Source organism: Ambystoma mexicanum, chromosome 1p (assembly GCF_040938575.1).
Source record: "Ambystoma mexicanum isolate Mex_15411 chromosome 1p, UKY_AmexF1_1, whole genome shotgun sequence".
NCBI classification, from domain to species: domain Eukaryota; kingdom Metazoa; phylum Chordata; class Amphibia; order Caudata; family Ambystomatidae; genus Ambystoma; species Ambystoma mexicanum.
Window position 1 is genome coordinate 626,260,389 of NC_090921.1, and position 17,448 is coordinate 626,277,836.

General features: G+C 49.4%; 1 protein-coding gene across 1 annotated transcript in view; it reads right to left on the bottom strand.

Annotated features, from left to right (window-relative positions):
- Window positions 1-17,448, bottom strand: part of LOC138577272 (solute carrier family 12 member 2-like) — a 953,949-nt gene that overhangs the window by 599,499 nt on the left and 337,002 nt on the right. Inside the window, exon 5 of the mRNA XM_069649614.1 lies at window positions 15,472-15,611. Within this exon, the coding sequence (XP_069505715.1) occupies window positions 15,472-15,611 (140 nt within the window). The remainder of the gene's footprint in view (window positions 1-15,471; window positions 15,612-17,448) is intronic.

The following is a 17,448-nucleotide window of genomic DNA, read 5'->3' on the forward strand; positions in this document are numbered from 1 at the left end:
CTATTAGCACAGCATCACAAGACCAGTGCACATGCTAATAGCGGCATGGTAAATCCCCCCAAACTCCTTACCGCCACGGTGCAAATACCGGCATCGCGGACCACCCGTTAAGGGAAATGAGCAGTCTTCCCACCTGCCACAGGTGGGCCAAATCAGCACAGGTGAAGGCAATGGAGACTGTGGCAGCTCAAAAGGAGCACACCACACCCCTTCCCACACCCCTCCCCACACCAAGATGGTTCCAATACTGGCAGCATTACATGGCCTGGAGGACCTCATTGCAGCGCAGCTGCTACAACAACAGGCAGCACAAAGGAGACGCAGGAGGAGGAGGAGGAGGGCAAGACAGGCACAGCAAGCACCACAACGGCACCTAATCATACCACAGAGGCACCCACCAATACCCAGGATCAGAGCCAGTCCATTCAACCTGACCCCTGAGCAGATACACACCCTGTACCGTCTGGACAGGGCTACCATCACCAGCATCGTGGACATGATCCACGACGACATTGTGAGCCTCATAGACATCAGAACTGCCATCACCCCGCTACTGAAGGTGGTGAGTGTGCTCCACTTCCTGGCCACAGGCACCTATCAGCATATAGTGGGACAGATGCATGGCATCTCACAACCAGTATTCTCACGCACGCTGAACCAGGTACTCGATGCACTCCTGAAGCATGCACCTGAAAACATATCCATGCCACAGACTGCCCAGGAGATTGCACACACAAAAGTTGGCTTCTATTCACTGGCAGGCATTCCAAGTTGCATCGGGGCCATTGACTGTACCCATGTGGAATTGGTGGTCCCACATCACAATGAAGTATTGTACCGAAACAGGAAGCAATTCCACTCTATCAATGTCCAAATGGTATGTGACGCCAACAAGATAATCACACATTGCTGTGCCAGATTCCCAGGATCAACACATGATTCCATGGTTCTGCGGAACTCAACTATCCCACGCTACATGGAGCGACACACCAGACAACTTTCGTGGCTACTTGGTGAGTAGCAGGGCAAGCACATGGCAGCGTGATTTGGGGGGGGGGGAGATACATACTCCAACTGGGTGCGAATGGGGGGGAGAGATACATACTCCAACTGGGTGTTAATGGGGGGGGGAGACATACATACTCCAAATGGGTGTGAATGGGGGGGAGAGATACATACTCCAACTGGGTGTGAAGGGGGGGAGAGATACATACTCCAACTGGGTGTGAAGGGGGGGGAGAGATACATACTCCAACTGAGTGTGAATGGGGGGGGGAGATACATACTCCAACTGGGTGTGAATGGGGGGGGAGAGATACATACTCCAACTGGGTGTGAATGGTGGGGGGAGAGAGATACATACTCCAACTGGGTGTTGACTGGCGTCCGTAGGGAAAATGGACATACAGATGTACGCCAATGTCCTTCAGGGAAGGCCACGATGTACTTGAGAAGAACCCACATGCAATTCGAAGGTGCACAACATTGAGAACAATGCAGGTTGCAAAATATCACACATCCATCCACATTGCACATCATGCCACGTCACATATTACACAAATCAGCAACATGGCGTCAAGACAGTAATACAGAATCAGTGCAGCACAACATCAATCCAGCAACGCGCCCTTGAATGTATGCAAAGGGATCACCCCTAGACATAGCACTGAACCACACACCTATGGCACCACTGAAGTGATGCTTCACAGCATGGCAACATCGGTGTCAGGATGTCAGTACACTAGCAGTGTGGTACCTAATTTGGATGGGCCAGGGACACCTAAGACCTGGCCTCACCCAGGACATGTCAATTACTGTTGGAGGCATGAATGTGGCATTTCTACTTGCAGGGTCGACCTCCCCCTTGCACGTTGCTGTCACACAGACCATCTGCATGTATGCTGTCAATTCAGTACTTGAATCACAATGCAATGTCAATTTGTGTGATGTGAACAGGCCGATCTTGAGGTGAACAGTAACAGGACCCCGTTCATTCCCCCATACAGGTGATGCGGGCTATCGCCTGAAGACCTGGCTCCTCACACCTGTACGGAACCCACAGAACAGGCACGAGGAGGAATACAATCGTGCACATACCCGTACCCGCATCGTGATCGAGCAGACTTTTGGACTTTTGAAGTCAAGTTTTAGGTGCATTAGCAGGTGGTGCTCTCCTGTATGGACATGAGAAGGTGGGCAAGATCACCATGGCATGTGTCATGCTGCACAATATGTGTATCAGACGGAATGTGCCACTGCCCCCTGACGTTGAAATAGAAGCACCTGATGAGGATGATGATGGTGATGAGGACGGAGGTGAAGGGGATGCAGGTGTTGCAAGAGGGGATGGCCAGGAGGGACGTGCCGTGAGACAGCATCTGATCAACCAAATATTCTGAGGAACATGTTTCCGTACTGTCACATGGATATGGGGGGTAATGCACTGGTGTATGTTTTGAAGCACGCAATGGACCCTGTCACCAATAAAGTACACACACACAATGAAGATGTCCAAGCCTGTGTTTTGATCTGAAACCAGTGTATTGAGTGATTTAAAGGTGTAGTAGTGCAAGCCCAAAAACATCCCACCACCCTTCCCCCCCACAACAGACCCATAACACCCTTCCCACCACCCCCCACAACAGACCCATAACACCCTTCCCACTACCCCCCACAACAGACCCATAACACCCTTCCCACCACCCCCCACTACAGTCCCTCATGTGTCTGCCATGTATTCCCTGGACAATGAATACAGAGGAATCTCCATCAACATCCTATTTTCCATTGTCCTTGAAAGGATCTTGAGGGTTGCCAGACGTGCGCCTGGTGGTGCGCGATGAGCGCCGGAGTGGGCTTGTTTGTCTGGACCCGGAAGATGAGGACGGGGCAGACTGGCCTTGTTGGGAAAAGTGGCGGTCCATAGTGTCAGCCATGCGGACAAGGACCTCCCTGAGCCTCGCTATCTCATCGCATAGCCTGTCGGTGTTGGCGTCCATCCGCTCAGTGCAGTGCCTCGCCGCCTCGACAATGTTCTCTCTGAGATTGGCAGCCTCATCAACATGCTGGCCGACCAGCACAGTCAGCTCGTTTTGGCGCTGCAGGATGGTGGTGAGTTGGGGGGCAGTGCTGGGTGACCGTGCACTGGATGCTGTGCCCTCCGATGCATCCACTGCAGCAGGTGATGGTAACATGGGGGACATGATTGCAGGGTTGGTGTCCTCAACAGACCCATCAAACCCAGGGGTCTGAAATGGCACAGGCGCTGGGGTTCCAGGGGGGCTTGGGGTGTGCATCTCCATGTGCTGGCCTAGGGTGTCCTCCGGATCGGATAGGGTGGCAGTGGCGGCTGCCTCACCAGCGGAGCTAGCCGCAGCTGATGATGGTCCCTCGGTGGCTGGCATGGGTGCCAGTGGGTTCACCTCCGGTGGTGGGGCCGCAGTTGGTGGTGCAGCTACTACTGCCCTGGCAGTGGCACCATGACGATGTTTCCTACCCGTCAGGTGTGCCCGTCCCCCGTTGCCCCTGGATGTTGTTGGGGTATCCTCCGGCTCCTGTGCCCTTGGCCTCTTGCATGTAGCTGGTGCCTTTGATGCATCAGCGGCATCCTCCCCATCTGTATGTGAGCCTGTGAGGGACGAGAAGGGGGATATCATTGGTTGCAATTCAATTTACTTAATGAAGATTACATGAATGATGCAGTTGTGGCCATTGGGACTCAGTGGTTGTGGATGCAGGTGATGTGCCAGTTCAGTGCCTCATCCATGCATGGTTGTGTTTGGGACTTGTCTCTGGTGATGTGTGCATGTGTGTGTGTTTGGGTCTGACACTGACATGGTGAGGGATGGATGCATGTGTGGATGTGTGTCCATGCATGAGAGGAGTCTGTGCTCACATATGGGGGTAACAGTACATTCACACCGCATCCTGTCATGTGTACACTCACCTCCATCTGAAGTGGTAGCCACGCCGATCTCCATGCTGCCCACTCCCTCAATGGATTCAACGGCAATCATGTTTGCGCATATCTCCTCCCATTCCTTCATCCGGATTGGTGAGCCATCTCCACCGGCACTGGCAATGCGGTGGTTCTCAGCCAGGATGCCCCTCACCCGCAGCCTGAGGTCGTCCCACCTCTTCTTGCATTCGCGCACGGTGCGCGTGCTGGTGCCCACAGCACTGACTTTGAGAGCTACCTCCTCCCAGATGGCTTTTTTCTTCAGCAAGGTTGGCCGGCGCATGTCATTTGCAAAGACTACCTCCGCATGCTCTGCAAGGGTCTGTGTTAACATGACCAATTCCTCATTGGTATATTTTCCTTGCGCTGCCTGTCACTGGTTTTCTTCAGAGCCTTGGGCATGATGCAGGTGTCCCAGATGAATTTGCACTGCTCCCAACTCAAAACAGGTCCAGGGTGCAGAGGATGGCAATGGATTGTGTTTTTAAAGATGGCCGCCGTGCTCTTTTCCGTTCCTGTGCGATGACGCTATTTCCGGTTCCGCAATTTAACAGTCACCGCTAATAGCGGTGACCGCTAATGGCGCGAGGGCGGAGGTGCTATCTGCACTTTCGCGGAAGGCGGTAAATGACTTTTTGGGGACTTTAGCGGCATGGCGGTAGGGTCATTAACGGCATGGCACTATGCTCGTGTCCGCGTACTCGTAATCGTACGCCATTAGCGCCCTCTTGCGAGGGCGGACATGTTAATAGCGCCATGCCGCTAATTTGCAGTTTTTAGCGCACAATGTGTAATCAGGCCCAATGTATCTGAACATTCTGTTGAAAGGTAGCACATGGCTCAGTGTGAGAGGTGGCTGGAATCTGCCAGGCATAGAAAAGAGGCTGTGCCCAGTGCCCGCAATCCAGACACCATAGTGAAGAATGATTTGAAGTCCGATGGGAAGAAAATATATGAATCAATAATCTATCAGCTATGATAGATCCTCTCCGCACCCAGATCATCCCAGTCCGGTGGGGGGGGAAGCCCTGATCCTTCTTGAGTGGATTCCTGCCTCTATCATTCCCACTCAGATCTACTCCTCTTTTGTAATGCCGTGTCTGTAGGTTCTCCCTCTCTCCTACCCATTGTCTTACTGTGGCTACCATCTACCGGCCGCCTGGTCAAATCACCTCATTTCTCTCTGAGTGAGCAGACCTCTCCTCCTCCTTCCTGGCGTCTACCACTCAACTCCTCCTCCTAAGTGACCTCAATATCTATTTAGACTCTCCTTGTTCCTCCTCTATACTCTGCCGTGACCTCTGTGACTCTCCCTCCCTGTCCATCCTTCCCTTTGGCACGACTCAGTCTGCAGGGCACACACTTGTGTCTTGATCTCCTCTGACCTCCCCCTCTCCATCCCTCTGACCACTCCTCTCTCCTGGAGCGATCTGTTACGCTCAGCTGGTATCCACAGGGACGCCAGGTTACTCGCTGGTATGCTTCTCAGCTTTGCCCTGATGTGGTCTGCCGGGAAGGTTCTGCCTTGTGGTAGAATTAGGCGTGCTCTCCGTCCTGCCTTCTTTGCAGGGGCGCGTTGTCTTTCATGGGCAAGTGCAGTCCAGTTACTTCACTAACGCCAGCCCGTTTGATATTGTTCAGGTAGGTCTTATTGCTGTTCTTTAGTTTTGTTGCTATCCTGCATGCCTTTCTTTGTTTAAAATGTCTCTTTTATTCTCCCTTAGGTATGCAGAGCTTCAGCGCGGCAAACTGGTTTGGTTGAGCCCCGCAGGTAAATGATGGCGCATTAAGAGCGCTATGATGCGGTAAGTAAGCGCTATGCGCAGCGATGCAAAGTCTTGCCTTTGCTAACCTGTGTTTTCCTTCCTTGTAGGTCGCGGTGTTCTTCAGCACGAGTGGAATGTCCGGAGTGGTGCCAGCTGAGAGGCGACCAGCCAGGTAAGCCTTTTGAGCAGTTCGTAATTTGTAAATGTCTCTACCGCTTTCTTTAATGTTGCCTCTATCTTCCTCTTTCAGGTCGTTCTGTCTGGGAGGCATGCAGATTCGAGGAAGCTGTTCTCAGTAGCTGTGAGTGTTTAAAGATGAAGACTGCAGGTAAGATGCTGCTGCTTATGATGTTCCTTTTGTCTCCTTGCAGGTTCTGCTTCTCCGAGGTTCGAGGGAATAGCTGGACACGGTGAGCGTCACTTTGCAAGCAGCAAAGTAAAGTGAAGCGTGTTGTGTTGCTCGGGTGTGGTTTAAATAGCCCCAACAAAATAGTCCAGCTAAAGTAGTCCCTAGGCTACCACACCCAAAACACTAGACCGCATAGCTTGGTTCTTAGGAACCAAGCTAAGTGGATGCCTCCATGTTGGGTGATAATACAATAAAGTAGTTCCCAAGCATATTGTTTTTCATGGTGTATGAGCCTGGCGCCATAGGCGCCAGGACTGGCCCCATGAGGGCTTTTGAAGAGGATGGCAGGCTCTAGAGGCCCGAGTCCTGACTCCACCTGGCCAATGGGTTTGGTTTTGGGCGAGGGTCGTGACAGCACTCCCCCCTAAGGCCCCTCCCATGGTGTTCCTTCTGTCTGGCCCAGGTTTGGTTGGGAAGTTCCGATGGAATTTCCTGATTAGACGTGGTGCGCGGATATTCTCACTGGGCTCCCAGGATCTATCTTGTGGTCCAAATCCTTTCCAATCGATGAGATATTATAGCTTAGTCCTGGAGTATTTAGAGTCCAAGAATCTTTCACTTCGAATTCTGGTTCTCCGTCAACAAGTATGGGCTTAGGTGGTGTCCCAATACGTGTGCCGGGTTGCATTGGTTTCAGGAGGGACACATGGAATACCGGGTGGATGTGTAGATTAGGTGGTAAATCCAGTTTCACGGCTGCTGGGTTGATAATTGCCTTAATGGTATAGGGTCCTAAGAATCTGGGATGAAAGGTCCGGGTTCCCTTGATGGGAACGAATTTAGCGGCTAACCAAACTATGTCTCCTACTTGATAATCAGGGGCCTTTTTCCGGTGTTGGTCAGCGAATCTCTTTTGTTTTTCTTAGGTATGAATAAGGTGTTCCTTTGCCATTTTGAAAGCCTGAGTAATGGTTGTGTGTATAGTCTTTACCGCTGGCATTTCCAAGCTGGCTGGAAGGTCTAGTTCAGAGGTACGTGGATGTCTGCCATAAAGGGTATACAAGGGCGTTTGTCCCGTGCTTGAATGCAGAGAATTGTTATATGCATATTCGGCTATCCATAGTAGGTCTTTCCAATTCCATTGTTCGTGGTGCAGCATGCACCGTAAATATTGCTCGAGTGTCTGATTGGTTCTCTCGGTTTGGCCGTCCGTTTGGGGATGGTGACTGGTAGATAGCCGAACATCGATCTGCACCATTGCACAACATTTTTTCCAGAAGTTTGAAACAAACTGGCTGCCTCGATCAGTGACCAGATCCGAAGGGAAGCCATGTAGCTTAACCACGGCCTCCAGGAACACTTTTGCTAAAGTGGCTGCGTCTGGGAAGCCTTTGAGAGGAATAAAATGGGCCATCTTCGAGAATAAGTCCACAACTACAAGGATGGTGTTGAACCCTTGGCTTGGAGGTAGATCAGTGATGAAGTCAAGGGAAAGAGTGTGCCATGGAACTGGAGGAATGTCCAATGGTTGTAGGAGACCAGATGTTTTTTGTTTCTGTGATCTATTTTGTGCACAGACACCGCAGGACTGAATATACTGAATGATGTCCTTACGCCAGGTAGGCCACCAAATATTCTCTTTCACCTTAGCTAGGGTTTTGGCGATCCCAGGATGCCTTTCGATCAGTGAATCGTGATAGTTTGAAATAATATGCTGTTGTAATTCCTTCTTTGGTACATATAGGCGATCCCTAAAAAAGGGTAGATGGTCCTTGATGGTATATTCTTCTCCTTGAGTTTGCCATGCGAGGTAGGCATCAGGATTCATTGTCCGTTGGATTTATTTTCGTAGTTCTGCTTGTGTTAAGGCTGTCGTGATACCCAAGAGTTTGTCTTCAGGTATAATAGGTACTGGGTCTGGAGTTGTATATACTATTTCATCTATGCCTATGCGAGATAAGGCATCTGCCTTTCCGTTTCTGACTCCTGGTTGAAATGTGATTACATAATCATATTCAGCGAAGAAAAGGGCCCACCGTAATCGGCGTGAGCACTGGGCCTTGGCTGTTTTGAGATATTGCAGGTTTCGGTGGTCTGTGATGACTGTAATGGTGTGTCTGGCCCCTAGAAGGTAGTGCCTCCAGGCCTTAAAGGCGGATTTGATAGCCAGGAGTTGCTTGTCCGTGATGGCATAATTAATCTCTGGAGGTGAGAACTTTTTCGACCAGAGGGCCACAGGATGTAGCTGGCCGGTTTCTGGGTCTCTCTGTGAAAGGACAGCACCCATTGCGAGACTGGACGCATCAGTTTCAACGACATAAGGGAGGTCTGGATGAGGATGTTGCAGGATTGGAGTGGAGGTAAACCTTTGTTTAAGTTCCTGAAAGGTCTCTTCTGCTTCTTCGGTCCAAGCAAACTTTTTATTGTTTTTTAGTAATAGTACTGTGATTGGGTGCACAACCTGAGAGAAGTCTGGGATGAACCGGCGGTAGAAGTTTGCAAAGCCCAGCATGCATTGTACCCCTTTCAGAGACATCTGTGAAGGCCATTTCAGAATGACATCTACCTTTGCACGTCCATTCTGATGCCTCCTGGAGTAAGGATAAAACCAAGAAATTCTACTTCGGTGACGTGAAAAAAGCATTTTTCAAGCTTTGCCAACAAGCGATGTTGATGGAGCTTGGTGAGGACTGAACGAATGTGCCTGACATGATCTTGTTCCGAGGCTGAGTATACTAAGATGTTGTCTATGTACACTAAGGTGCACACATCAATTAACTCCCTTAAGACGTCATTCATGAAATATTGGAATGCCGCAGGAGCTTTGCATAACCCGAAGGGCATGACTTGATATTCAAACAAGCCATGCTTAGTACGGAAGGCAGTTTTCCATTCATCTCCTTTACTGACTCGGACCAGGTGGTACGCTCCTTGAAGGTCCAATTTGGTATAAATCTGGGCATCTTTAACTTGGTCTAGCATCTCAGGGATAAGTGGCAACGGGTAGCGGTTCTTCACGGTGATCTGGTTCAATGCGCGGTAGTCAATACAGGTTCTGAAGTCTCCTTCCTTTTTTGGTATGAAGAACACAGGACTGGCTGCGTGGGACTTCGAAGGACGGATAAATCCGTTTGCAAGGTACTGGTCTAAATAGGACTTCAAATGAAGGTTTTCTGGTTCTGTGAGAGCGTAGATCCTGCCGCAAGGGATTTTTGCACCAGGAACAAGGTCGATCTGCCAGCCATAGGGCCTGTGCGGCGGCAATGTATTGGCTTGGTCCTTTCGGAAAACATCCTGGAAATCATGGTATTCACTTGGCAAGGTATTAGTTGCTCCCAGGGTTGATACTGTTGCTCCGGGAGTCATGGGGATACAGACGTCAGGTTTCTCCTCTTGGTAAGCGCAGGGAGGGGAGCAGTCACCGGGGAAGGTTAATTTACGTGCACACCAGTCTATCAAAGGGTTGTGAGAAACCAACCATGGCATCCCTGGTATTAGCCTATCTGAGGTGCCTTGATGAGATCGAATGAAATAGACTCCCGATGTCCGTCCTGGCACAGCAAGTTTACCCTGGCTGTGCAGTGGGTTACTGGTCCAGAAGCGATTTCTGTCCCATCCACGGTGGTTACCTTGTCCATAGTTGGCTTAGAACACAAAGGAAGCTCCATCTCTGCTGCCAGTTCTTGATCAATATAATTTCCAACTGCTCCGCTATCGATGTATGCTTCAACGGCATGCATTCTTGACGACTGTTGGTGGTTAATTAAGATCAATGGTATTGCAAAGTGTGAGGTCAGCAACTCTTTCTTCTCACTCAACCAACTGACCTCTACGTTTGTCGAGCTTGGTAGTTTTCCGATTCCTTAGCTTCATCCTTCTCTGTGGCCCCGACTGTTCTTCTTGGGGGTTTTACTGGACAGTCCTTCAGGAAATGTCCTGGTTTCCCACAATACAAACAAAGATGTCGTCTTCTTTTGTCACGCTCTTGTTTTGTTAATGGAGGCCATATCCCTCCAATCTTCATGGGTTCTACTGCATTTTCAGGTACACATGGTGTGATTTCCATTGGTCGAACATAAACGGCCCGAGGGTCTGTCTTAGACCGGTCTGCCTTTCGGTCCTGCCACTGGTGCTCTAGCTGCACAACCAGATTTATGAATTCTGCACAGTCTCTGGGTGGATCAACCACCTGGGCTAAGACGTCCTTTAATTCGCCTCGTAAGCCTCAATGGAATAACGTGGTCCTTTTGTTTTCCTGCCACCTACCTTCGGCAACCAGTCTGTTGAAGGTAGCAATGTACGTTAACAAGTCCTGATTCCCCTGTCGGAGGTACAACAGTTCATTGTCTACTGCTTGTTCCTGGGTATGGCAAGCAAAAAGTTTTTCCATTTCTCTCTGGAACCCCCCAAAGTCATGTAATAGAGGATCGTCATGGGTTACCAATGGCACCGACCAATCTACTGCACTACCACTCAGGTATGAGAAGACAAAAGCTATCCGAGCTTGGTCGTTTGGAAATGCTCCAGGCCTACAAAGAAAATGAAGGCGGCACTGATTGATGAATGCCGCATACTTCCGTGGGTCGCCTGAGAACCTTTCTGGTGGTGCCAGGGGCACTGTCCCAGGTAACGTGATCTGTACCGGAGTGGGTGGTATGGCAGGGGTTTGCATCGTTGGATTGCTTCCAAGTAGAGGCGTCTTTCCTGCCTGTGATTTCAAGTATTGCCTGCTAATCTCTTCAGTGCGTTCTATGGTCACCATTAGGTCTCTCTGGAGGGCATTAGTCTCTTGTCGGGCAGAATGAACCTCAGCACAAAGTTCTCCTAGTAATTGGGCCAATTGGTCAATTTCTGATGTCTCCATGGCGCCCAGGTGGATTTGTTATGGTAGGCTTCACGTTCTGTTACGCTCACCTGGTATCCACAGCCGGTGAACTCGCTGGTATGCTTCTCAGCTTTGCCCTGATGTGGTCTGCGGGGAAGGTTCTGCCTTGTGGTAGAATTAGGCATGCTCTCCGTCCTGCCTTCTTTGCAGGGGCGCGTTGTCTTTCATGGGCTAGTGCGGTCCAGTTACTTCACTGACGCCGGCCCGTTTGATATTGTTCAGGTAGGTCTAATTGCTGTTCTTTAGTTTTGTTGCTATCCTGCATGCCTTTCTTTGTTTAAAATGTCTCGTTTTTCTCCCTTAGGTATGCGGAGCTTCAGCGCAGCGAACTGGCTTGGTTGAGCCCCGCTGGTAAATGATGGCGCATTAAGAGCGCTATGATGTGGTAAGTAAGCGTTATGCGCAGCGCTGCGAAGTGTTGCCTTTGCTAACCTGTGTTTTCCTTCCTTGTAGGTCGCGGTGTTCTTTAGCGCGAGTGGAATTTCCGGAGTGGTGCCAGCCGAGAGGCGACCAGCCAGGTAAGCCTTTTGAGCAGTTCGTAATTTGTAAATGTCTCTACCGCTTTCTTTAATGTTGCTTCTATCTTCCTCTTTTAGGTCGTTCTGTCCGGGAGGCGTGCAGATTCGAGGAAGCTGTTCTCAGTAGCTGCGAGTGTTTAAAGATGAAGACTGCAGGTAAGATGCTGCTGCTAATGATGTTCCTTTTGTCTCCTTGCAGGTTCTGCTTCTCCGAGGTTCGAGGGAATAGCTGGACACGGTGAGCGTCACGTTGCAAGCTGCAAAGTAACGCGAAGCGTGTTGTCTTGCTCGGGTGTGGGTTAAATAGCCCCAACAAATAGTCCAGGTAAAGTAGTCCCTAGGCTACCACACCCAAAACACTAGACCGCATAGCTTGGTTCTTAGGAACCAAGCTAATGGGATGCCTCCGTGTTGGCTGACAATACAATAAAGTAGTTCCCAAGCACATTGTTTTTCATGGTGTATGAGCCTGGTGCCATAGGCACCATGACTGGCCCCATGAGGGCTTTTGAAGAGGATGCCAGGCTCTAGAGCCCCGAGTCCTGACTCGGCCTAGCCAATGGGTTTGCCAGACAGGGTTTTGGGCGAGGGTCGTGACACGATCACTCCCTCCTCTCCTCTCATCTCTCCCTCTCTTCCCTCCCAAGCCAAGCCTACCCCAACACTACCACCTACCTTCTCGGACATCCGGCCCATGAAGCGTGCGTCAGTTGAGGCTTTCGCCGACACCTTCTCTCCCGCACTCCACCAATGGCTGTCTCACATCCTGACACAGCCCTGTCTCTGCTCTACTCTTCAATTTACGATACTCTGGACGCTCTTGCCCCCGTCAGGAGGATCCATTTGAAGTCCAAAGCCAAGTGCAGTTCCTGGTATGAATCTGACCTAGCTACACTTAAACTAAGTGTAGGTTGGCTGAGAGGAAATGGAGGGCTTCTTGTTCATCCTCTGACAAACTGGACAGTCGCCTACTCCAAAGGCAATACCGACTCTATCCTCACCAAGAAGAGAGACCCAGGACATCCTATCCACCCTCTGCACCCTGCCCCTCCTCTCCCCTCTCTGTCTCTGGTTGCTGGCCCTCCTTCGGCCACCCCCCTTCTCGTCTTTTCCTCTTTTCTCCACTGATGAGGTCGCTAGACAAGTCTGATCTATGAAAGCCTCATCAAAACAGGTTCATCCCTGTTCCTCTAAAACCATCATTGACACCCTCGCTCCAGCCCTTGCTGGTTTTTGCAACCACTCCTTTGCCTCAGGATCCTTTTCCTCCCCTCTGAAGCACTCCATTGTCCATCCTCTTCTCAAGAAACCCACAGCTGATCCTTCCTGTCCGGCTAACTATCGCCCAATTTCCATTACTCCCTTTCTTGGCAAACTCCTGGAAAAGTTGGCCATCTCTCAGCTTAACCTTCATTCCAATTCTGTTGGCTGTCTCCATGACCACCACTCTGGCTTCAGAGCTGCCAGTAGCACGGAAACTGCTCTCCTGAACATCCGTAAAGATCTGCTCTACACCCTTGACTCCAACATTCCCTCTGTCCTTATCCTCCTTGATCTCTATTCTGCCTTTGACACGGTCAACCATACCATCCTGCTCAACCGTCTCCGTGTTAACCTGGGTATCACTGATCAGGCCCTGGCCCGGCTGACGTCTTTCCTCTCTGATTGACCCTCCCAGGTCCAACTTGGGTCCTTCCTATCATCTATCTTCCTCTCTACCTGTGGTATTCCCCAGGGGTGTCTCGCCCTGGCTTTTCAACCAATACCTGGCAACTCTCAGCCACTTCACTGCCATTTTCTGCTCAAATTTCCTGTGCTATGCTGATGACACGCAACTCATTTTCAGGCTGCTCTCGGCCACCTCCTCTCCCTCTCTCATCTCTGATTGCCTAACTGCCATTCAAGATTGGTGTGCCGCCAAAGATCTTTGTCTGAATGCCAGCAAGACGGAGATCCTCCTCATTGGCACACCTTCACCATCTTTTTCCCTCACTCTCTGGCCGGCCTCCCTTGGCCTTCCTCCTACCCCCACCTGCGAGGCTAAGAACTTCGGGGTCATCTTTGACTCCACACTTTCCTTCTCTGCCCACATCTCTGATGTCTCTAAAAAGTCAAACTTCCTACTGCACCTCCTCAGAGGTATTCTGCCTTTCCTCTCCTTCCCCCAGAAGCTGATGGTCTCCCAAGCTGTGGTTCTCTCTAGGTTGGACTATTGTAACAGTTTCTTTCTAGATCTACCTGCGTCTACTCTCTGCCCTCTGCAACTAATCCAGAACAGGACTGCAAGACTTGTCCTTGGCCTCAATCCCTGGGATCGCATCTCTCCAGCTCTGAAATCTCCCAGTGGATGCAAGGATTAAATCCAAAATCCTCTGCATTGTCCACAAGGCGTTCTGGTGCCTGGGTCCAAAATACCTTCACTATCCCTCTGTAAATACCTCCCCTCTCGAGCTCTTCACTCCTCTACCTCTAACTCCCTCAGGGTTAGTCGTTTTTCAAAGAAACTAGCTGGTGGAAGATCTCTGTCTTCAGCTGGGGTCTCCCTCTTGAACAGCCTCCCTGCCACTCTAAAAATTGAGGAGAACCATCTCCGGTTCCAGAAGCACCTCAAGACTTGCCTCTTTGCTTCTGCCTTCGCTCCCCCTCTACCTTGCTGATCTGTTCTCTCTTGGCACCGTGCACCTCCCCACCTCTGTCCTCCGGGCCCAGGTACCTGCTCACCCTACCACCCTCCTGCACTGCCTCCGAGCCACCCCTTGCACTGGGGTCTGTATCTGTACACATACAGCCCCCCCTTTTTTTCTTCCTGCACTTATCAGACCCTGTCTGCTGCCTTAAACCCACCACTTGCCAATTGCTGGCTGCACTACCACTTTTTGTTGCCTTTATCATTTATTTATTTATTTATTATTATTTATCTGTTTCTCCTTTGCTTCGCACTTTCTACTTCTCCCCCCTTCCATGCACTCCCCCCTCTCCCATGCACTTGCGCGTTCTCAATGTCACTGGGCCTAGTAAGATCGTTGTTTTGTTCTTCCCTGTTCCCCTGCCTTGCCTTGTTGCGCTCTGAAACACTTGTGTAAGAGTGCAATAGAAATAAAATATCAATATCAATATGATGGTGGCACAATAGCAACAGGCGTTCTATATTGCTGGCCGGTTGTTCTGGAACCGTAGCAAAGTCTTCCTATGCTCTTATCTAGTCATTAAGGTGTAACCTAAAATCGCCATGTGCCCCCACAAAGGTACAGCATTTTTTTATACATTAGCAGGCCCTCCCCCCATCTTGTTGAGGACTCCTAAAAAAGTGGTGGTTCAAAGGTTTTGAACACATCCTAACCTCCGACATTACTGTGGGCAATCCTCCAAGCCACTGTTCTTCAGCCATGTGTGTGGTTGCTTGTGGTCTTGTACAGAACGGATGTGACCTACAGTTTGTAATGGACTGTCGCTTTTGGGGTGTGGCCAAGCCTGATTTTCACATGGTTGCTCACCTTCAGTAGTGGGTTGGGAGGCTGGAAAGCCTCCCAGTAATTACCCTTCAGTTTTGCTTAGTCACCCTGAGTGGGACAGGTATACCAAGACTCGAGTCACACATCTGCTGCGACTAGAAACCCAGCTACACCTCACTTATGATGGGCAATGAGCTTGGAACATGTCTGGGTCCCTTATGGTCTTGTGCAGAAGGGATGTGGATGTGTATATATTCTTTCCACTTCTATGGTGGCTTGGCAGGCAGAAATACATTCTGAAGGATTGCCCAGTGCCATGCCCATTGTTATGATTAATTCAAAACCTTCCAGTCATCACCCATCAGTATTTCTAAAACCTGAAATAAAAAACAGGATTTCATTTAATTAGGGAATTCCTAATCTTCCCCATCTGAAATCTTACAATTAATTAAGAGTCAAGAAGAGAAAATTGAAAGGGGGATACATAACAATGAGATGAGAAGCTTTTTAAGCATCAGTAAATTCACTTGAGTGCATACTCACGGCCAAAAGATCGGTGACTGTTTCTGAGAAACCAACGACATACATAGCCACAGCAACAGCATTGGCAAACGCAAAGATGAGACCAATTGAACCACCAAACTCAGGTCCCAGACTCCTAGAGATGAGATAGTATGCACCACCTGAGGGAATAAAACATTCCATTATTCAACCAGAAAAGTGTGGCAATGAAAAAGGATTACTTGTAAGAATAAATGAAGCACCCAAATAGTTAATGAAACAAGCATTAAAGTAATGAATAATTACAATCTCATGTTATTAAAGGGGAAGCTGAGCATTCAATACTTAAGGCAACATAATGTAGGATATTGCTCCTTCAGGATATTGTTTGTTCATCTCCAAACCGGGCTCATTGTGGCTAAAACTCATAACACATTGGAAGCTGTCTGGTGATCATTATCAAAAAATTGCTCTTCCAGTTCAGTTCTGCCTACGTCAAGTACTGGTAATCTCTGAAGGTGGTCGTCTTGTTTACCAGGTAAGGGTTTTATATTCCCACTGACCATTCAAAGTCACCTAAATACAGCGCTATAGTGCATTGTGCTGCCATTCTATTACAAAAATATACATAGCCATAAAATATTTTCTGATTACTTTTTCATTTGGCTTTTTAACACAATGTTTCGCGATCCATTTTGGTTTCGGTGCATTTTGCCACCAAAACATGCCAGAAATCATTGCCATACAGAAGTGTGAGATGAAATCGGTTTTAAGAAGTGGAATATCTAGTTAGCTTGGCAGTTAGCAATGCTGTGTGGAAATCGATATAATATTATGACCCCAATCGCATTGTTTAAATGTATGTTGGCCTACGCCAAGCTGTCTAAAGGATACTATGTACATAGGTTCCGCGGCAAGGTCTTGACCTTAATGTATCGTGTAAGCCGCCATCTTGAATCTAGCCGCCATTTTAGGTACTCTTGCAGTGGAAGTCACCCTGAATCACAAAATGGAGGCCGAATGACATTTCGAGTAAGACTTCGGCCATGGTGACCTCCGCACACGTGAATGAATAATATGTCTGTAGGCTACTTGTTAGGGTCATGAACTAAGACCCTGTCCTCTGTTTAACCTATGTGTAAATATGTAACCGTATCAGCGGAACTGATCTAATGTATGGAAATTGTGTGTTCGACCTGGCTACGAACCCTAGCCATGGTTCCAGAAATGGTTAACTTGTAAGAGGGCTGGCCAATGCAGTACTAAATGTATAAAAACCCAAGCATCCCGATGGTCGGTCTCTCCCACTTTCAGTGCGAACCTAACGTTGAAGGTTCGTGTGTTAGTCAGAGAGCCGAATAGCTATTTGCATGTCAATTGACTTTGGTAACTTTGTAACTTTGAAATAAAGCGCTTTGTATGTCCTTTGTAACCTGTGTTGGTGTGTTTCCTTTTGGGCTTCCCGGCCTCATGTCAATTTCTATGTTTCCACAGTTGGCGCCCGAATAGGGACCCTCAAGATTGATGCCGGATCATTGAAGGTTGACGCAGACTATCGAATCGGGATCGGACGGTGTGATTCTGCGGGCCCGACCGATTGAGACGCGATACCTCGGCAGCGCTGCACGATCCGATCCTTGGGCGATAGTCGTGCGGTCTGACACGGCATCTTGACGAGGGTCCAATTCCGAGGCGGGCAGATTTGCCGAAACCACCGAACGCAGGTAAAATTTGTTAGTTGAAGTCCTTTGGAAACCGTACGGTCCTCCTTAGGTTTGGTCAGGTGCAGTCGTGACCCGGCTCTTAATTTAACCCTGACAATTTGAATTTGGCGTATTGTATCTGCAGACACAATTATTGGACCAGGTAACACCAATTTTTTGAGAAATGCCTGGGAAATTGTCTAGCTGCTTTAGGGTTCTGTTCCGCAGCGATTGACAATCTTTGGAATTTAGCCGTCCGGCACCACAGGAGGGGTCGCCGGCGTGTACTATGTACTGTAAGTATGGCATTGGTAGT